The following is a 21,900-nucleotide window of genomic DNA, read 5'->3' on the forward strand; positions in this document are numbered from 1 at the left end:
TTTGTTGCTGTCTGTGTCCCCCCATTAAGGATCTTTACTCTCTCTGGATGTCCTGATCACCAATGGGAAGACAAGTAAGGGTAATTCCAACATTTTGAGAAGCGGGAATAGAGGTGAAATCTTTCAATGGGGACACTTGTTCCCATGTCCAAGAGGGGAATTACCTCTTATTGGAAAGATATCCTCACGTCCTGTTGAGACTACAGGACAGGAAGTGAAGGGAAATCTTTCTGTGAGACTGGCAAATAAAAACTGACAATGGTTCCCCCCCCCCCCCCATCCAAAACCATTTTTAAATTGAATATATTTTAAGCATTGAATTAAGGTTTGCTCTAACTAGGGATGTACCGATACTAGTACTAGGGATGCACATATACCGAGTATTTGGGCGAGTACTCGTACTTCCAGATTGGCCAGAAAGCCGGCTTCATGCCCCGTCGTCACCTGGTGACGAGGGAGCATGGGGCCGGCTTCCCATGCCAGGCAGCATGCAAAAAAAAATCTGGTATCAGTGCATCCCCAGCCATAACCATGATTTATCATTTTGTAACTTTGCATGTTTGACAGATGTCTGTCTGCCCGTGGCAGGTTATCATTATGACTGGTGGCATCGCCTTTCTCTGCTGGTTTTATAATAATGTTCTCGTTCTCCTGAAGGATTAGATGACCATGTTGTAATGTGCACCAACCTATCTGTTAGCAGTGCTGGCTTACACTTGTGTGTTGCTGTTTTGCAGTCTTGGGACATCTTCTTCCGAAACGCCAATGCCGGTGCTGCACCTGGAACCGCTTACCAGAGCCCCCCGCCACTTGGTACCACCCTGTCTGCACTGACCCAGGCACAGTCATTAGTTAAGGGTCAGCCAAATATCGATAAGCTAGTGGAAGATCATCTGGCTGTGCAGTCCCTCATCCGTGCTTACCAGGTACGTCTCCAGATCCTTCTCAGGGTCTAGCATTTCACATCTGTAATCCTTTATATTAGGTAGCTTAGAATTTTCATTAAGGGAGACCTCCAGAGAGCGGGGTGAAGCTGAAATGTAAATGTGACTGAAGCTGGCCATACACTGTCATATTTTCTTTGTTCAACCCGCGGCTGAACAAAGAAAATATCGGTACTACAGATTCTTCTATCAATGCTTACGAGTGTGGATCGAGGAATCTCCCGATGTTTGCATTGTATCCTGATGGCAGCTGCCAGCCGCTGTCAGAATATGGGAACAGAGCCGGCAGCTTGTTGGCTGCCAGCTCTGTTCAATCAAAGATTTTCTGACTGGCTCCTTCGAATGTCTGATCGAGGGGTGCTGGCCAAAAAGGGTGCCGACAGCAGCAACCACTGTGCGAATTTCAGCCGGTTCATCAACAACTGGATGAAATTTGTATAGTGTGTGGCCAGCTTTAGTTCATGGGTCACCGCCAAACTATTCCTCAAAAGGTCCCTCGGCAGTGACCAAGTCTTGTCACTCCCCACCACAGCCCCTGCCCCATTTCTCATTGTATTTGTTTTACGTATGTGGTCAGGCATGAGAGGAAAATAAAGTAAGGAGCCACAAATTTTACATTTTGTGCTGCTCCTTTAGTTAAGCTCGGGGCTGAACAAATGCCAGGAGTCAGGTCGCCAATGCTCCTTAAAAATTAGACTTGACACCTAACTTTTGAGATTTTCTCTAGTTTTTGACAATGGAGCTGGCTCCTAAAATCTGGCTGTCTCCTGAACTCCAAAATTTGTCCACGCCTGGGATAGCTTCAGAGCAGAGAGCATATCTCTGGAAATGAGAACAAAGAAGGCATCAGGGATACCTCTACATGTGTATTCTGATGTAATGAGGGATGAGCAGGGCTTTGGTTAAGCTTATGCAGGGACTGCAGGCTTCCAGCAGTTTGTGATCTTCGCTGATTACATGAGGAGTGAATTGCACCATGGACCATGAATTGCTCCAGTCATTGACCCAAACATGTATGTGAAGCAGATGCCTTCCTTGTTCTCAACCTAACAAGCTTCCAGTCAGCAGCACAATGTTTACGATGGCCTGGGCGCCTCGAAGTGTGAGGAAAGAAAAGGTTACACGGTTGCATTTAAAGTGACACTAAACTCAGGAGGTAAACCCTAAAAACCCCCCTTCTGGAGGGTAGCTACTGGTGTTCCCCATGTTCTCTGTGTGTGTTGTTAAGTAGTCACTGCTCCAAGCTCGCTCCTGTGATGGACTACAATCTCAATACAAATTAGTAAACTAAACATGAGATTGTAGTCCATCACGGGAGTGAGCTTGGAGCGGTGACTACTTTACACCACACACAGAGAACATGGGGAACAAAAGTAGCCCCCCTCCAGAAGGAAGGACAGTGTCAGCACCAATTCAGAGATGATTTGAGGATCTACAGCCGAGTGATACACAAATAAGATACATTTTTGTTAATAGTTAAGGTGCTTTAATGTATTGTTAAGATTTAACTCCTGAGTTTAGTGTCACTTTAAAACATTGCTTGCCCTGGATATAATAATAGAACTGCTGTGTTTTTAAAATGACAGCTTTTCTTTGAAAGGGTACTTTTTCCAATCCTGATTCAGTTTTTGGTTGATGTTGGCACGATGAATCGCACATCAGCACCCTGTTTTCTCATATAAATGTATTATCTAGAGTGTAAAAGGGTTACAAATATCCCAAAATAATTCATAAATGCAGGTACATTGCTAGGGAAAGAAATGAAAACAAATACCTATGTAACTAGTTACTGACTTGGGAAGTCAAACACATGGATTTGCCACTGATTTCCCTAAGAGCCAAAAGAGGTAGTTAAGAGGGAGCATTCAGTCAAATCCTTCCTGACATGTCACAATATAAGTCCGCATTATACATTTTCATAAAAGCTGTACATTTTAGCAGTGAAATGTAGGCATGCACCATTACCGATACCGAGTATTTGGGCCAATCAGAAGCCAGGCTGTAGGTAATGACTCGTGGCCCGGCTTCCTGATTGGCCGGGAAGCCGGCTCCATGCTGATTGGCCAGGAAGCTGTCTTCCTGGCCAATCAGCATGGAGCCGGCCTCCCAGCCACTCAGGAAGCGGGTAATAAAGCGCCTCCCGGCTTCCTGATTTCCCGGGAAGCCAGCTCCATGCCACCGGAAGTACCAGTATCGGTACTTTGTATTGGCGAATACTGAAATATAAATATCAGTACCCGTACCCGATACCGAAATACCGGTATTGGTGCATCCCTAGTAAAAAGCCATCCTTGCACTGCAGTCAGTGACTTTGCCTCGGTTGAAATTATGTCATTTGCGGGCAGGAGGAAGCATTTCCTCAGTCTCCTCTCCTCCACTGATCAGACTGTACATTGTAACTTTGTAGCAATTCACAAGGTGAGATGCTGCAGCAAGGATGGAGAAGTCAGCGGATCAGTGGTATGTGTTCGCTCACTTCCCGACCTATAGAGCCGACCTGTTACAGTTTCAATGTCACAGATCGGCTCTAACCATGAGGATGAGTGTAAATCACTTACCTCATAGTTCACCTTTAACATTAAGTTGTCACCTATCTTTATTGCTTTTATAGATGCACCGATATATCGGCCGAAAATTGCACTTTTGGCATAATGCCGAAAGTGCCATTTTCCTGCCGATGCATCGGCGCATCCGTGCTTTCTTTACTCCCCGCTGGGCGCAGCTCTGTGTCCCAGCGGGGAGGAGACAAACTGTGATGGCCGAGCGCTGCGGGAGGAGAGCGCTGTGAGCTGCCGGCGTCTCTCCTCCCACACCGCTCAGCCTCCTATCACAGTCCGGCTGAGCGATGTGTGGGCGGAGACAGGCCGCGCTGTAACAGGAGGCGGAGCTCTCCTCCTGCACTGCTCGCTCAGCCTCCTGAGCAAGGTACAAACATTCAGCGATCAGTGATCACTGAGTGTTTTATAGATAATTGAGGACATGGTATGTGTACTATATCCTCAATTATGAATGAATGGGAAGTGATCTGCATCACCCCCTGTTCATTCATAGTTGTAGTTATAGCAAACATACAATGTCCTCATGTTATGAATGATCAGGAACACTCATAGAGGATTCCTGTTCATTGATAACAGGGGATACAGAAAAAGAGATTGAGGACTTTGTGTCCTCAATCTCTTTTTCTATTTTGAAAGGGAAATATCAGGGGTCTGTTTAGACCCCTAATATTTCCCCAAAGCCCCTAAAAGTAAAGTAAAACATTTAAAATATTTCATAAAAAATGAATTAATAAATATCAAAAAAATTCAAAAGTTAATAAAGAAAATAAAATCAAATATTTAAAACATTTGAAAACATTAAAATAAAAAACTTTCGGTTTTGGCCTGACAATTTTTTTTATTTTTTATTTTGGTTTCGTTTCGGTTTTAAAAGTTCCATTTCGGTGCACCTCTAATTGCTATCACAAGTGGGATGACAGGGGAGGTGGGCCCGTTACTGCAAACATGGAATCAATTGGGCAGCTTTATGGGCACCCGAATCACTTTCTACTAGAAAGCCGACAGTCAGCATTGCAATATAGCAGCCGGCAGTTGCTATAACATGCATGCACTAAAAAAAATATATCTCATGTCGGGTCCACTTTAAGTGTTTCAATCTGCAGGCATCTACCAAAAACTGAATATATAAAATGGCTGAACTGACCCTCTAAATCATTTATAGACACGTAAGTACAGTACTGTTAATGGCTTAATTGTCTGCAGAAGGAAAATGATGACGACTCTGCTCAGTGAATCATTGTTTCCATGTTTAAAGAAATGTTCCGAATTATCAGGACTTAAAGCTGTGCTTCGAGATTACACCCTCAGTCACAGCACGGTTCATAAATATATATTATATAAGTAGTCACATTCCATTAACAAACAGTGCAAGCATTGGGCCTCATGTAATAAAACTGGAATGAACAAGGAAGGCGGTGAAGCCCTTAAGGTCCAATCTGGTTCCAGCCATCGGTTTTCTGTTGAAGATTGGGAAATAAAAGATGGCGTCGGATTGGATGCTATGGGAAACGCCCGTCTTTCTTCACTTCCCCAGTTTTGTTTGCTGGGGGGAGGGGAGGTGTCATTAACCAATTTGTGTCATTGCTTCCAGGTAAGGGGTCACCACGTTGCAAAACTTGACCCCCTCGGAATTAGCTCTGTTAATTTTGATGACGCTCCAGTAATTGTCGGTCCTCCGAATGTCGGTGAGGATACCTGTACTAAATTTGTAACTTTTTTTTTTTTCTTCTTCTCTGCTTTTCCTCTTCTTTTTTTTTTCTTTCTCCTTTTTTGTTGTTTCTGTGTTTATTTTACGTGGTGCCGCCTCTATTCCTTCTACCCTCTGGTTCTTTTCATCATCTCCTTTCTTTTCCTCCATTTCCCTTCCCGACCTACCTGCCCTCTTATTGTTACTTGTCCTTGTTCTGCCTTTCTCTCTTCTCCCCTTCCACGACCCTCCTCTGGCACCTCTCCTCTATATAGATCCGTGGGCACCATGTTGCCCAGCTTGACCCACTTGGCATTCTGGATGCAGATCTGGACTCCTGTGTGCCAGCTGATATTATCACATCCTCAGACAAACTCGGTGAGGGCCAACAGCTCTGCTAGAAATGGTCACTGCTTTTGCGCTTCCCTCTCACCCCCCTACCATGTATGTCTACCCCTCCGCTCAACAGAATGTAGGTGAAGAGTTCACAACTAACAGCTGGCTTCCTCCAGGCCAGAAAATATACAGATCTAGTGGCCAGTGTTCTCCTAAAGGTCCATGTAGTGATGAGAGAAGCATGCACTAAATCAACAGAAAAGTTGGATGGTCGGTCGCTGTGACTAGTACTAGCAGGCACTCGTACCCTTGTTTTATTTTTATAAGTGAACGCTTCCTACAGAAGTAGATCCAGGCAAATCATTTGCAAACAGATCGCATGTGCTTGGACAGGGTGCAGGCCAATCTTAACAATGCTAGACACAATATCAAAATAATATGCCTTGTGCATACTCTTAATTGCCTGTTATTTTCACTTACGCCTGGACAAGCTGTTGAAGTTCTCCTGTGCTGATATTGGAAATACACTATATTGCCAAAAGTATTGGGACACCCCTCCAAATCATTGGATTCAGGTGTTCGGTGAGATTTCCTTGCTACTAAATATTCCGCGGTCACCTGTTACTGTTATTCTAACAAAGTGGAAGCAACTGGGAACAACAGCAACTCAGCCACGAAGTGGTAGGCCATGTAAAATGACAGAGCGGGGTCAGCGCATGCTGAAGCGCACAGTGCGCAGAAGTCGCCAACTGTCTGTAGTGTCAATAGCTACAGACCTCCAAACTTTGTGTGGCCTTCAGATTGGCACAACAACAGTGTGTAGAGAGCTTCATGGAATGGGTTTCCATGGCCGAGCAGCTGCATCCAAGCCTTACATCACCAAGTGCAATGCAAAGCGTGGGATGCAGTGGTGTAAAGCACGCCGCCACTGGACTCTAGAGAAGTGGAGACGTGTTCTCTGGAGTGACCAATCACGCTTCTCTGTCTGGCAATCCGATGGACGTGTCTGGGTTTGACGGTTGCCAGGAGAACGGTACTTGCCTGACTGCATTGTGCCAAGTGTAAAGTTTGGTGGAGGGGGGATTATGGTGTGGGGTTGTTTTTCGGGTGTTGGGCTTGGCCCCTTAGTTCCAGTGAAGGGAACTCTTAAGGCATCAGCATACCAAGACATTTTGGACAATTTCATGCTCCCGACTTTGTGGGAACAGTTTGGGGATGTCCCCTTCCTGTTCCAACATGACTGCGCACCAGTGCACATAGCGAGGTCCATAAAGACATGGATGGGGGAGTTTGGGGTGGATGAACTTGACTGGCCTGCCCAGAGTCCTGACCTCAACCCGATAGAACACCTTTGGGATGAATTAGAGTGGAGACTGCGAGCCCGGCCTTCTCGTCCAACATCCGTGCCCGACCTCACAAATGGCCCAACATTCCCATAGACACACTCCTAAACCTTGTGGACGCCTTCCCAGAAGAGCTGAAGCTGTTATAGCGGCAAATGGTGGACCAACTCAATACTGAACCCTACGGACTAAGACTGGGATGCCATCAAAATTCATGTGGGTGTAAAGGCCGGCGTCCCAATACTTTTGGCAATATAGTGTATTGCCACATGGAAATCGACATGTACACGTGTGGATATATACAGCAAACCTTCCCGTTAACCACGAATGTGAACATTTGACGCAGCCATACTTCAGGAGTCTGTACAGATGTAACTAAACAAGACCGATGAATAATTTGCTGGCCTGCATACAAGCTTATCAGGAAGAGTGGGCTTCTGGCGTTCATTCTTTCAGTATATTTCCTGTCCTTGTAAAAAACAAAAAGCTGTTAGTTGGGCTCTGGGTGTAGATTGGACGGTAGCGGTTATTAGACTGCAAAGCTCATGCTGCTCTCACGCCAAAACTGCTAACTTAGACTAGTGCACCGAGTAACCAACACTAACCTGCAAATGATGGGCATGTTGAGGGTGTGTGCTGGAAACAGAACGGGCGCTTGACTTGTCTGCTTTGGGAGTGGAGCATGTGTGGGCATGAGGACCAATGTGTTTTGTATTGATCTGTCTAAAATGTGAATAATCTGTGATTTTACTTTCTGAAGTTTGCAGGATTCGGTAAGCGCACAATCAAGGTTTACTTTTGATTTTGTACCGGTAGAAATCTAGAAATCCCAGATTTCAAGTTGTAGTTGCAGACCTCCATATAGATCTGATCTAATCTGCCAGAAAAATCATGTAAAATAAATTGCCGGCTTGATTCTTCTTGACCAGGTAACCTGTACGTTGCCCAGTCTGTTGCCAGGCTTCCTGACTCCAGTTCTGGAGGGCCACCTTCAGCAATGTTTAGACATCTTGCTTTGTATAGTAAATCTAACCTAATTCATTATTCTGTAACAAATTGTGTCAGGAGCATGGCCCTTTAGGACTGAGTTGGACGGCACTTATCTGTAGCGTTCACTTTGGACTAATTTGAAAGGGTGGAATGGAAGTTAGATGCTTTGAAAACACCAGAAGCCACTTCTCTGTTCATTGCATGATATGTATGTTCATATCCTGCAACTGGCCATGTCGACATGGACTGCAGTGATCTGTAGCACCATGCTTCTATTCAGTTTTCAACCCTTTTGATCATTTTCTTCTGGTAGTTGTATCTTGCCATTGTCCAGAGCAAAGGGTTGGCAAACAAATATTTGCAAATTGCAGGCAACCCATTATGGGTGTCTGATATCTTTGGATGAGTGAAAAGCTCTGGATAGCAAGGTAGGAACTATGGCTGCAACAACTAATCGATTATAATCGATGATTGAAAAAGTTATAATCGATGATTGAAAAAGTTGTCAACTTTTTCAATCATCGATTAATCGGTTTCCGATTGGTTGGCCCTGTTCACAGCTCCACACACGCTGCGTGCCACACCTCCTCCCCACCTCACGCTCGCCGCTGCCAGATTCGCCCGCATTCACGCTCCACACCTCCTCCCCGCCTCACGCTCACAGCCCGCCCAAATCCACGATCGGCACAGGGACGCGGGGAGAAGAAGTATGGAGGAGCAGGTGTGGGCAGATGACAGCCGCCGATAGACAGGCCCGATCTCAGAAGCAAGTTGCTGGAAGACTGCTCAGGTAAGCCTGCACTTTCCCCCACATGGTGCTCTATAATGTATTGCTGGGATTTGTATTCCTCTATAGCTGATGGTACACTGTGCTGTATATTATACATAGGAATACAAATCCCTGCAATACACTATACACTGTATGTATAATGTATTGCTGGGATTTGTTGTATTCCTATATTGCTTGTGGTATTCTGCATTGCGCTGTATAGAGGACTACAAATCAAGGAATAATAAATTATACAGCGCAATGCAGAATACCACCAGCTATAGAGGAGTACAACAAATCCCAGCAATAGTACATTATACAGTGGTGCAATGCCGAATACCACTCACTATACAGGACTACAACACCTAGGAATACTACATTATACAGCGCAATGCAGAATACTACCAGCTACAGAGGACTACAAATCCCAGCAATAGTAGATTATACAGTGGTGCAATGCCGAATACCACTCACTATACAGGACTACAACACCTAGGAATACTACATTATACAGCGCAATGCAGAATACTACCAGCTACAGAGGACTACAAATCCCAGCAATAGTACATTATCGCTGGTGGTATTCTGCCTTGCACTGTATAATGTACTATTGCTGGGTTTTGTAGTCCTCTTTAGCCAATGCCATTCTGCATGCATTAATTTTTTTTTTTTCTTTTCTACTTCCACCGCTCCCAAGCTCGCTCCTCTGATGGACTGCAATCTCAACACAAACTAGTAGTCCATCACTGGAGCCATCTTTTAAAATGTATTTTATTTTTTATCCGATTAATTGAACTGAATAATCGGCTAACTAATCGATTTTTAAAATAATCGTTAGCTGCAGCTCTAGTAGGAACTGAGACAACAGCCCGTGTTCTTGTATATTCCAGAAGCATTGTTCTGGTGGGGGAATACAGAGCAAAACCCAACAAGATGGCAACCATTTTTTTTCTATGAAGGGGGGAGGTGTTCATAAATATCAGGCTACATTCACATGGGTGGCCAGATAGAATTGTTTGGATTATTGCTGCCAGAGCTACGGCTGTGTGGGAACAGAGCTGTCAGATTTGTCTTCTGTACAAATCAATCGCCAGTGGCGTCTCTGTTTGCATGTAACCACCAATGATTACATGTGCATAGAGCCTCTGACCCTGGACGAAGGCGGCATGTGTCCTGGTGCAGAGATTCTGGCTGCAGCTAATTGTAGAAATGTCACCAGCACACCAGTCCTTTTAGGATAGCAAAATCTTCATTTATTGAAGTACTGTGTCACATAGAACAAGCGCATTCGGGACCACACATGGTGTGTGTCCCCCCCACTACAAGGGACTTTTCGGTAAGGAGTGCATCAAGCATAGTATTTATTGTCTGGCTGCAGCTAATCGGCCATATTTGTATGAGGCCATAGTAAAGAGCGCAGCAACGTTTAGCTACCTCTGATCTCCGCCAAGTATCTGCCCCAGACCACCCATGTAAATGTAGCCTCGCAGTTCTTTTATATATCAACCCCAATGACCAGTCAAGGAACGGTCTTGCTGTAATCAGGACCCCAGATGGGCTCTTATAATTTGAGCTCCCTAGGTGACTTGTTTGCTAAACATTGTATTGGTAACTGAATGTTCTTTGTGCATCTGAAAATGATATAACAGAGGGTCGAGGAACCAGAATGAGATGCCAGCATGCCTGAAAAATGTCTTCCCTTACTGAACATTCCTTTCATATATTGTGTATATGGGTAATATTACCTCTCAACCAGCGCACTCTGGTATACGGTTATTGTTTCACTGTACAAGTGCTGTTGTGGAATTGCAGGAATTAATGGTAAAACATGTCACAGCAACGCACGTGTGGACAGGCCCTAAACTGTTCTGGGTGAACTTTATAAAATAAAAATAAAAAAAAATATTGCTGTATATACGTAAATGTTTTGGGCTGTTTTGCACTCAGAACTTCTGGAAAGGTAAAAAAATATTTTAAAGGTCAGTGCACTCTGAACCGCCATTCTTCTGTTTTCATTCATTGGATGGGACTGGTGCGGGTCTCCGGTCCAGCGCTGACTCCTCTGTCCTCCTCTGACGCCCCACGGAGTCTGTGCAGGTGCACGCTGCTCCATAGACTTACCTTGTGTCTTTCCTCGTCTCCCGGCCGAACATCTGAACTGCACATGCACCCGCCCCAAGATCCTATGCGGACGCCCGAGACTCTTCAGATGTTCGGACGGGAGCGCGCGGCGAAGACACAGGTAAGTTTAAACCTGTTTCAAAAGGGTTTTTTTGGGGGGGTTTTTAAACGTTTTCAGAGATGATTTGAGGATCCACAGGGATCTCCAGTGACATAATTTACCATATATGGACTTTCCCATTTGTAGTAAATGCTGAAGAGAGAGAGAGAGAGAGCTCCTTCCCCTCTGTCATCAGCGATCCACGATCACTTAGCCCCGCCCACCACCTTAAATAAGGTTTTACAGCCTTACTGTGCATTTTGGCTAATTAGAGTAAATTACATTATTTACTTATTTAGCCTATGGAATGCATTAATAAAAAAAGATAGAACCCCATAGTTCTCCTTTTAATTACATTTGTAAAGGAAAAAAACCTAAAGAACGTTCATTTTGGCATATATCCGCACAAGCTGAATGTTTGCGGATATTTGCTGGGCAAACAGCCTTACAAATTGTTTATAAATCAAGCTCTTTGTATGTATGGGATTGCTGGTTTCCCCCCTGCACTCAGTGGTTCCCCCTGTCGGCCCCAGGATGCACCCGAGCACAGTGGGTTCAATCCATGTCATCCTTTCAGGCAGCTCTTTATTATACAGTTCTACAGGTGGCCAATAAGAGGTACATTGTTGGCAGATGACTAATTTTATGAGTTACAGCAACTACCTTTGCCAGACCATTTTAAGATTGCAGCATACTGGGTTTATTGCACAACTTTCTGCTCCAAACGACTTCAGCCTCTGTGTATGAAACTAAAATGGCAAGAGAGTGAACATAAGAGAACTATGGGGTGACCTTTTTATTCCATAGTTCTCTTTAGGGTCACGGGAGGACATATAATAACCTCCTCCTGTGACCCAAAGCTCAGTATATAGCGGGCTATTCCCTGCAATATACTGAGGGCGCTGCAACTGGGACAGATCCTGACAATACTGTTGAGATTCACCCAGCTGGCTCCGCCTATTTAGAGGCAGAGCCAGCTGTGCCCGCCCCCTCCGCCGACTGTTCCTCCATTCAGCGCTGGGGGATCGGGGGGGAACTCCCTGCAGGGAGCCGTGACTGACAGTCACTGCAGGGAGTCGATCGGGAAGCGAGCGACGGTATGTCAATAGAGTCGACCTGTGACAGTTTCAATGACACACGTCGGCTCTAACTATGAGGATGAGTGTAAATCACTCACCTCATAATGAAGCTGAAGATACACAGCTTCAATAAGAATATTCAGTTTGGTTGATTTGCAATGGTTGAAAATGGCTAGTTTACTGAATTTACGCTGGGTGTCATTCAACCCGGATGACTGAGGACATCTAGTGGAGAGAAGCAATTATTGCAGGGGGAAGCACCACGGAGGGGGTCATTATTGCAGTCAGAATTGCTAGGGGAATATTTTACATTGCCCATAGTTTGGCTTTAAGTTAGAAGTCTGGCTGGCAGGCAGGCTCGAGTTGGCATAAAATTATCTTTTGGCTGGAAAAGCTCTTTCACGTTGCAAATTGTAAGAAACCTCACTTGCACACTTGATATCATTAGGTTTATCTCCAATGAACCCGCACTGTAAACCATATCTATTACTTGTCTGGGTCTCCTATGCTCATTTCAGGAAGTTTTGCACAAAATTCTGTCTTTGCCTCTGTGGAAGACTGGAGACACTCTAGTAACCATTATAAACATTTCAGCATTCATTATTGGACACTGTAGATACTTCAAAAGCTTCTACATAGATAGCAGAACGAGATGGCTGAAGGAAAAGTCTCTCTGTCTGTGAGGTTTGATCTCACTTTTGGCACCAGCCACTAGAACAGGAAGTGAGGAGAAATCTTCCAGATGTGGACACCGGGCTTGTTTTAGTACATTTAATTTTGGTATTGCCTGTTTCATGTGTTTCTGATGTGTTTTCCATGCTGTCTTTACTTTCCATCAAGTGCGCAACTGTATATAAATATAGTATATAGTAGTATGTAACATGTGTTGTATGTGTTTACATGTAGTACCATTCATTCACAATGGAAAAGTAACTTTATTAGGAATGGCAGCAATCGGGATTTTCTTTAAAAGCACAATGTAAAAATGGAACGTATTATAAAATACACGGAGGTGTACAGAGACCCTAAAAGTGCACATTGGGGCCATGTCAAACTAGCGACCCTCATCAGGATGGCTAAGGGCCCATTCACTCCAGCCCAATCTGCTGGGGTGCTCATCTGTGCCTATAGTTCTACTCCCGACGCGGCGATGCTCTGTACCGAATCCCTCGTTGGCCAGACCTGGGGGGTGATACTCTGTCCTTTCTCCTTTGTTGGCTAGATCGGGAGGCAGTGCTCTGTCCGTGCTCTCTTGTTGGCTAGACCTGGGGGTGGGAGGGTTTTGACACTGTCCCTGCTCCCCCTTCATTGGCTAAACTGGGGGGGCAGGGAAGTGACGCTCTGCTCCCTGCTCCTTTATTGGCTAGACCGAGGGGTAGGGAGGGAGGTGACACTCTGTCCCTGCTCCATCATTGGCTAGACTGAGGAGGTCACGCTCTGTCCCTGCTCCTTTTTTAGGGGGGGGCATACTCTGTCTCTGCTCCCTCGCTGGCTAGACTGGGGAAGTGATGCTCTGTCCCTGCTCCTTTTATTGGGGGGGTGGGGGGGGGGCATACTCTGTCTCTGGCTAGACTGGGGAAGTGATGCTCTGTCCCTGCTCTCTTGATTGCATACCAAATCCTGCAGCATTTCATCCAGCAGAGGAGCAGTTGAGCACTTTCTAGCAATCCTATAGCTGGTGCCAACAGGGTCGCTTATGTGACATGGCCCCTAAAAATCATCATATAAACTTGGAAGAGTTGACCACGTTACTCTGGGCATTGTAGTGTGCAAGTCTTTTCTTATAGCCTGCTTGTGTCCGATTGTCATGTGTTCCACCTCTATATCTATATGTGTGATGTGTGAGAGTGTTCATTTCTTTTGATTTTCAAAGAGCGTGTAAGGTACGAATGTTCCACGCCAAAAGGCCGAACGCATAGCGTACTGCAGAGCTATGCGTTTCAGAGATGATTTCAAGCAGTGTGCATATTGCAGGAGGGATCCTCGTGGCTGCTTGCAAGAAGCTATTGTGTGCTTGAGTGCTTTCACTTCCCTCCAGATGATGTTGCAGACATGGTTTGCAGCTTGAATTACCCCCTGTGTTTGCTGTTCAGATTTAATATTTAAAGATTCCTCTCTGTTTTCCCTATGCTGCGCCCTTCTTCCTTTTTTAACCTCAACCCCATTGTGCTGCCTCCCCTACTCCTACCCTACACAGACCTGTCATCATTCCTGGATCGGCTTGGAGTGCTCACTGTGGGAGGTATGTCCTTTTTTAACTGCCCTCCCTGCCTTCCCCTTCCACCCTATCCACATGTCTATGTTGTAGGATCCCCTCAGGTAGAATGGGTCTAAGTGTTCTGTGTCTAAATCATAAAATCTGCTGCCTGCATATTGTGGGACTATACTGGTAATTGGCCGGTGCTAGACGTGCTGCCTTCTCAAATTGTACTTGTCACCCATGTAATAAAAGCCATTAAATTGGTCTACTCTACAAAATGTACCTCTCAACTAGAGTATGAGTGAACGGTGATACAGTAATCAAGGTGTGCATGCTTACAGGTTCACGATGTCTTCAGGTACCAAAGAAAATGATGACTTTCCTCATAAGTGTATGTGTGTATATAATATATATATATATATATATATACACACTGTATATGGAATGATCTAAGCCAGGGGTAGGCAAACCTTGGCAATCCAGCTGTGCTATAACTGCACATCCCATCATGCCTATGCCTCTGGGAGTCATGCCTGTGGCTGTCAGAGTCTTGTGGTGCCTCATGGGACTTGTAGGTCCGCAACAGCTGGAGTGCCGAGGTTGCCTACCCCTAGCTAAGGAATGCTTTCAACAGTCATGTATATATAAAATTATTTATAATGGATGCATTGGGAATCTGAGAGCCTGTCGCCAACTTAAATCAATTGCGGGTTAACGGTCACAAAAATTGAGTACTTTAAGTGCCTAATTGCAGTGTTTTTCCTTTCCATAAGGGCAATGGGCCGTGTGATGTATTTTGTAACAGAAGGGCACCAAAAAATGAATGTGTGAACGGGGCTACTTCACACCTCTCCTCCCTTCCTTTTTTCAGCATAACGTAATGCAACTAGCCCCATTCACACCCATTCATTTTTCAGTGCCATTGCATTAACATCCGTTGAAAAATGGATCGGAGGGGGAAATTGGAAGTCAACAGACCCTCCGTTGACTTGCGATTTCCTTCTGATTTTGGTGTGAATGCACCCTAAATGATTTATCATTGACTTGCAGTGTGCCAGTGAACTTTCTAGGGAAATAACACTCCAGAAAGTGTCCATTCCCTAGCATAGTCCCCACCCTCCTCAAATGTCATAGCCCTCTTCTAGGAGGGTCTAATAACTGTCTGTGCTGGCCTAGCTGCTCCCTCCCTTCCTCTTCCTTTATAACGTTTTCTGTAGGTGGCAGGGGGGGAGTGAAAGGAAAGTATAGAGTGTCATTAGAGTGACCACACAGAGTCTGCCGCGGCTGCTGACATCACATCCAAGATGGCGGCACCCAACAGCATCCTCATGGATTTTGGATATCAAGGGAGGATTTTACAGGTGAATAACATACATAAAATGTGTTACATGCACGTTATAATTTTATGGGAAGATTTTTGTTGAAATGAATGGTTTGGATGGAGGCAAGGTCTCTTGATCGGCCATATTGGAATTCTTTGGAGTTGTAGAGTAACAAGCGTTTCTAAATGAAAGAAGACGACTGCCGTCCTGTAACAGAGGATCAGCCTGTGTTGTGTGGGCAGAGTGTATACAGTGTATATGAGGAAGAAGCCACATGAGCAAACTTGGGATGATTGAGCTTTGGTTATGTAATCGTTTCACCACATAAGGCTCTGTGTACACACATACACTCAGTATACTTGTCTATTGATGGCTGGCCATAGTGCGCCTTTGGGGCCAGGTTCTTGGGATGAATGTACCAAACACAGGCAATTTGTCACTCGGATATGTGAAGCTTACCAATCGATTACTTGTTTTTTTTTACTGTTTTTCTTCTATTTGTCATTTTGCAGCTTCTTGTCTGCTAAGGTTATCCATTGGTATAATGTCTCCAGGCTCATTCCCCCAAGTGTGCAGTAGCTAGGTGCATTGTCATTTAATTGAATGGCACCCCAATGCACCTCCTAGGGGCCATGCCTTACGGTATAGCCATACTGCGCACTGCAAACCACTGGGGGGTGCATTAGGGTGCCATTCAAAGAACGGCAATGCACCTAGCACACGGTACTGTGCGAAAGCCTGCACTAAATGCACATTATTATGCTTTTAGCACCACACTTATGGTGTGAAGCGGCTCTTACTGTCCTTTAAGTGACCTTTCCCTCAAGTAATCAGCCACAACACTTATGTCTGTAGATGGCCTTACTGACTACATTCTTTTATTATCTCGATAGGGTGTAGCTCAGCCTTTATTGCAGCTATTATTTATGCATTTATTGCACACTCGTTGGCACTCTGCACCTAAATTATTTCAAAGGTTGAAGTTGCAATGTGCTGTTCTTATACAGTCCCATACGATAGGGGTAACGTTTGACCTAGCTGAGCGTCATGCACAACATAGGAACATATTAATAATTTGGCTTATCATATGATGTTATAGATGAGCTATAATCTATCACACTGTGTAACTTGCACAGATTGGCTGATGCATGAAGGATTTGCTGTTGCCATACCCAATGAGTCAATTGTCAAACGGGGTTCCTTTTTTCATGGTTTATGTCTGTGGCACAGCACATAAATAAGATGATCCTATACTGCAATGTATGTAATGTGAGTTAATGCCGTGGTGTGTACTGCATTGCTGGACATAAATGGCCATCCTGAGGTGCTCCGTGCAGGGCATATAAATGAGGTGGTAGAGTGCTGTGCTGTACGGTATAAAGCTGGACCATACTGTTCTTCATGGCAGCATATATATATATAAGAATGTGTCATGCATCGTCTAGACCAGGGGTGAGCAGCTCCAGCCCTCCAGCTGTGCTCTAACTACAAATCCTAACATGCCTCTACCTCTGGGAGTCATGCCTGTAACTGTCAGTCTTGCAATGCCTCATGGGACTTGTAGTTCCATAACAGCTGGAATTGCCCGCCCCTGCTCTAGAATGTAAATTACCTTATGCAGGTTACCAAGCCAACCACAAGGTAAATAACAGTGGACATAATGTTAGTTTTTAAATACTAGTGTGAAGAGCTTCAGCAAACATTTAATGTGTTTCAAGCAGCCTGTAGTCTGGAAGTGCTTAATTATAATCTTAGTGGTAGTAATGACTGTACCTTTAATCAAGCTTTCTACCAGTTTCAGTAGTATTTAGCAAGCTTGCTTAAAGCTACAGTTAGCGCTACAATTAAAAGGGAAGGAAGTACAGTGTTTTTGACAAAATAAATGTTGATTTAGGTCAGGTCAAGTTTACTTTAAAGTAGGGATGTTCAGATACCAAGTGCCATACTCAGTACAAGTATTGACACTTTTCCAGCTCCAAGACTAGACTAGAGAAAAATTAAAAGTTAGGAGGCCGCTGTCATTTGTAAGGAGCACACGGAGCTCCCGGGATTTGTACATCTCTGTTTTAATGTATGATTCGAGATTATATATATATATATATAATTAGGGACGCACCAATACAATTTTTCCCAGACCAAGTACCAATACTTGTCCAAGTCCTCACAGATACCAATTACTGATACCTTTTTTTATTATTATTGTCATGTGACAGTTTAAAAAAAAAAAAATACAGACTAATGATTTCAGGACATTGGTGGAGCGCCAGAGCCCAGTTGGAGCTGCAACCCTGGTAGTTCTCATGAAAATGCCAAATATTGGCACTGGTACCTCAAATGGTATATGAACATCCCTATTGATCAGATAAATATGAAATATTGTAAATTAATATTTTATATTTTTAGTCAGCCGAGAGAAATCTAGACACATTTTAACTTTACTTTGTTTCTTGTAAAAAAACAAAAACATAACTGTTTGTTTACAGAGCTCAATGGCTCAGGCTGAAACTTAAAGGCCATCCCGGGCAAACATAAAAAATACCTTTGCAGTGGGGCTCACCCCCTGCACTACAAGGGTGAAGTGCTGATTTTTGTCTAGGAGCTGGAGTAAAGCTGATTTGCTTACCTGAACCCCGCGCCTCCTCAGCATTCACAATAAGTGTATGTATAAAGTCACTCGCACTCCAATCGAATTTCAAGTCCAAAGCTGTTTATTGACTCGATTGATATCACATCATATCGCTATATGATGTGATAGCAATCGAGTCAATAAACCATTTTGGACTTGAAATTGTATTGGAGTGCGAGTGACTTTATACATACGTAGATCGATGGGAGAGCCCTCCGCACACCTTTGCAGCAGTCAGGCCAATAAGTGAGATGGTGCTCGCAGTGACAATCACGGATGGCGCCGTGCAAACACAGGATAAAGAAGTAAATCGCCAGCACTCAACGATGTAATTCAAAATGTCCATTTATTGGACAGAGACGTCGCAATAATCAAAGCCAACGTTTCAAGACCACACAGGGTCCCTTCCTCGGGGCAGAAAGACGTGACTTTATACATACACTTATCTTGGATTGCAGAGGCATCTGCAGTCACTTTGGCACCCACCCGACTCTAAGGGTATTATTCGGTCAGGAGTGCGATGGGTACACTGGATTTTGTCCTCAGCATTCACCTCTCTCTTCTCTGATCCAGCTGGTGGAATGTCCATAGGCATCCTCACGTCGGTGAAACCTGCATTAGACCTCATGACATCAGTGGTCCTTAGACCACCAGAGCCCAGGGGGAGAAGAAGCTGCAGGGACCATTCCAGCAGCCTGAAGGTAGCTAAGCAAATCTACTTTACTCCAGCTTATTGGAACATCCTATACCCAATGTATAGAATGTGATGACCTTAGACTTCTGCAGGTGGGGGGGAGGCTCCATGGACTGGTCTAAGCCCTAGTTCATGCTGAGTGGTTTGTAGCTTTTTCTGCCCTAAAAAGTACAGGAGCTTTTTTGGGGGCATATTACAGCTTGTTTTGGCCCCATAGACTCAATAGGAAATGTTGGAAATACACGTTTGCTGTGTTTTAGGTGCGTTTGCTCATTAACATCAATGAGCTACAATCTGCTCACAAAAACGCTCCTCAAAAATGCACGTAGAAACTCGCAAAAACAATGTCGCCTAGGTCTGAACCCAGCCTAAGAGCAAGCTGGCTCGGAGGATCGGGTGAGTATAACTTTGTTATGTTAGACCCTAGACAAATACAAGCACTTAACCCTTGCAGTGCGCTGGTAGTAAGGGTTAAGAAAAAAATTCCGTTCGGCTTTAAAGTCTAAATACAAAAAATGTGTTGACTCAGCATGTTTGCATAGAGACCCAGATTTCTTTGTAACGCAAAAAATCTACTTTGCATTGGTTTTATGTAATATGCAAAGTTTTTTGTTCTCTTTTTCTTCTCTGCCATACTGTAGTAATTGGAAGAGATTTAGGCAAGAGAGACGTAATTTTTTACTCATGTAATCAGTAATTAATCAGCTCTCCAGTTCTGCTGCAAATGAATTGCTCAAAGTTCATGTATGCAGAATAATTTGAGGTATTGAATGATGGATGAGATGTTCACACAGCCCATTGATGAAAACTTTCTGGTGTAACCGATATTATTGGAAGCCATCTTACAGAGCGAGAGATCACTGAGGGGAATATACCAGCCCTCGCAGCAGCCCAAAGCTCACCATTCACATACAGATTTGAACAGTGACTACTGCAGCTTATTGTATGCAGTTACTGTTGGGTCGACTGACAATTCCCCCGGTACACCCACCGCCAATCCCCCCCGCTCCTTTGATTTTTCAGTTGAAGTTTGCTGAGCCCGGTTGTGTCGGTAGGGCCACCCATGAATCAGCCAAAATTTGCTGATTCATGGGTATCTGCGACAATTTGAGCCGTGTATGGCCAGCTTATAGAACACAGAGGCTAAGGTGATTGATCAACTGCAGGTCATCACACCCAAATGCAGTATGAAGGACGTTTTCTACAGTGGTGAGAAGAGTCTCCACTGAGACTTTAAAACGGGAGGGGTGTTTTCTTTACAGGAAAGCTAAACTGGAACAGAGATGTGACATAGTGGTCAGGAATAATCTATAAAACCATTCCTGTTTTGGACTGTGTTGGCATATTCAGATGCTATCTCCAATTGCTATGCCTTCTAACATTACCTGTGCACAGAGGCTGCTGTAAGTTCTTTATTGCTCCCTCTCTCCTGTCACAGTTTGCCGGCAATCCCTAGATAGCAGCTGGGAAAACTCAGACAGGGAATCAGATTTTTGAAGGTGAAGTCCTGTTTTACATAGTTATTCTGGATACGAGGAAGAAAAGAATCCTGGAGCACACCAGAGACTAGGGATGCACCGATGCCGTTTTTTTCGGTATCTAGTACGAGTACCAGTATTTTGCTTTCGGTACTCACCGATACTGGTGCTTCTGCTGGCATGGAGCTGGCTTCCCAGGCAATCAGGAAGCCGGGCGGTGAGTAATGACATGCCGCCCGGCTTCCTGATTGCCCGGGAAGTCAGCTCCATGTTGTTTGGCCAGCTTGATTGTGAGTGGCCAGGAAACCGGCTAATAAGCATGACCCGCCTCCTGGTTCCCTGATGGGACGGGAAGCTGGCTCGATGCTGATTGGCTGGAAAACTGGCTTCCCAGCAAGGAGCCGGCTGTTCAGTCAGCTCGATGCTGATTGGCCCGGGAAGCCGGCTTCCTGGCCTATTAGGAAGCCGGGAGGCGAGTTAATACTCACCGCCCAGCTTCCTGATCGCACGGGAAACTGGCTCCATGTTCCCCTACTGCACTGCCGGAGTTTCAGGTTTGGGGAAGGTATCGGAGCATTTGGGCGTTACTCGCCCAAATACTCAATATCGGCACCGATACTAGTATCCATATCGGTGCATCCCTACCAGAGACTGTCATGTGTTGCAAGGTATAAGCTACTCGCATGTCCAGCCCCAAAGGGACCTTATGCCCTATGCAAAGCAAAATAAAACTTCTTCTTTAAATTTAGCACCGTTCATCCATCCAATTCTATAGAAGGCTTTACCGCTCTGTATTGGAGTACAGTGCTCCCCATGTGCTGTACCATATTTTGTTCTGAATTCATTGACACTCCTCCTTTTCTGCTTGGCTGGAACGTATTTGTTTTCTATATTCTATTGGTTGAGTTAGGCTAAAAAAAGAAAAAACTAATCATTCCAGTCATTGGTGAAAGAAAAGATGAAGGAAGGGAGATTAAGTAAAGTTGATTTTTACACTGAGATTTCACAGCTGCTATCTAGGGATTGGATACAGAATGGTGACATGAGAGAGTTTACAACAGCCTCTATGCGGCGGTGCTGATGGAATTGCAGTAGTCCCTTTAAGGAGGTTTGGATGGTGCCTGCATGTCTAAGTTTTTGTTAGAGTCTGTGGTCAGTGTCAGGCTTTTTCCCCGGCTTGAAATTGATGATTATGCAAAGCAGTAGGTCTAAAAGAGAAGCGTTATAAATAAAATGTGATGTATATTCAGATCTGGAAATTTAACATGTCGGTGACCTATAAGTCTAAAACACAAGCTAGTCGTTTTAGCAAACGGTGAATTGCGAGCCGATTTGTCACGGATAGCTTCACTCCACAGATCCATTTGTGTGAGGGTGGACAAGCTGTAGAATCCAGAAGCCAACCATTCAGATGGAAGGAGAACACACAAAAGAAGCACCTCTCCACCACGACTCGGAATGAGCCAGGTGCTTGCCTCTGGGAGCACATCTTCGCTCCAATATGAGCCCATACAAACAGAAGAAAAGCTGGCCACACACTAGATTTGGGATAGTTTATTGAAGCTTGTACCACATCACTGGTGTCCCCCTTTTGACGCATTTCACCCAATCGCTGGCTTAGTCATACAGTAGAGACCTTTATGACTAAGGTTG

At 44.6% G+C, this 21,900-nt stretch overlaps 1 protein-coding gene across 6 annotated transcripts in view; it reads left to right on the forward strand.

Annotated features, from left to right (window-relative positions):
* The window catches only part of OGDH (oxoglutarate dehydrogenase), a 97,972-nt gene that overhangs the window by 40,077 nt on the left and 35,995 nt on the right, over nucleotides 1–21,900 (forward strand). For 3 of the 6 annotated variants that reach the window (XR_001941144.1, XM_018554707.1, XM_018554706.1), the window contains exons 3-4: nucleotides 738–926; nucleotides 5,465–5,567. Coding sequence is in view for 5 of the 6 variants with exons in the window: in XM_018554707.1 (XP_018410209.1) it covers nucleotides 738–926; nucleotides 5,465–5,567 (292 nt within the window). In the remaining variant the exon portion in view is untranslated. Of the gene's footprint in view, nucleotides 1–737; nucleotides 927–5,093; nucleotides 5,188–5,464; nucleotides 5,568–14,124; nucleotides 14,170–21,900 lie in introns of all 6 variants that reach the window. The other 3 variants (XM_018554709.1, XM_018554710.1, XM_018554708.1) reach the window with 2 other exon arrangements.

The sequence above is a fragment of the Nanorana parkeri genome, unplaced genomic scaffold (genome assembly GCF_000935625.1).
Source record: "Nanorana parkeri isolate BGI_ZX_2015 unplaced genomic scaffold, ASM93562v1 scaffold169, whole genome shotgun sequence".
In the NCBI taxonomy this organism is placed as follows: Eukaryota; Metazoa; Chordata; class Amphibia; order Anura; family Dicroglossidae; genus Nanorana; species Nanorana parkeri.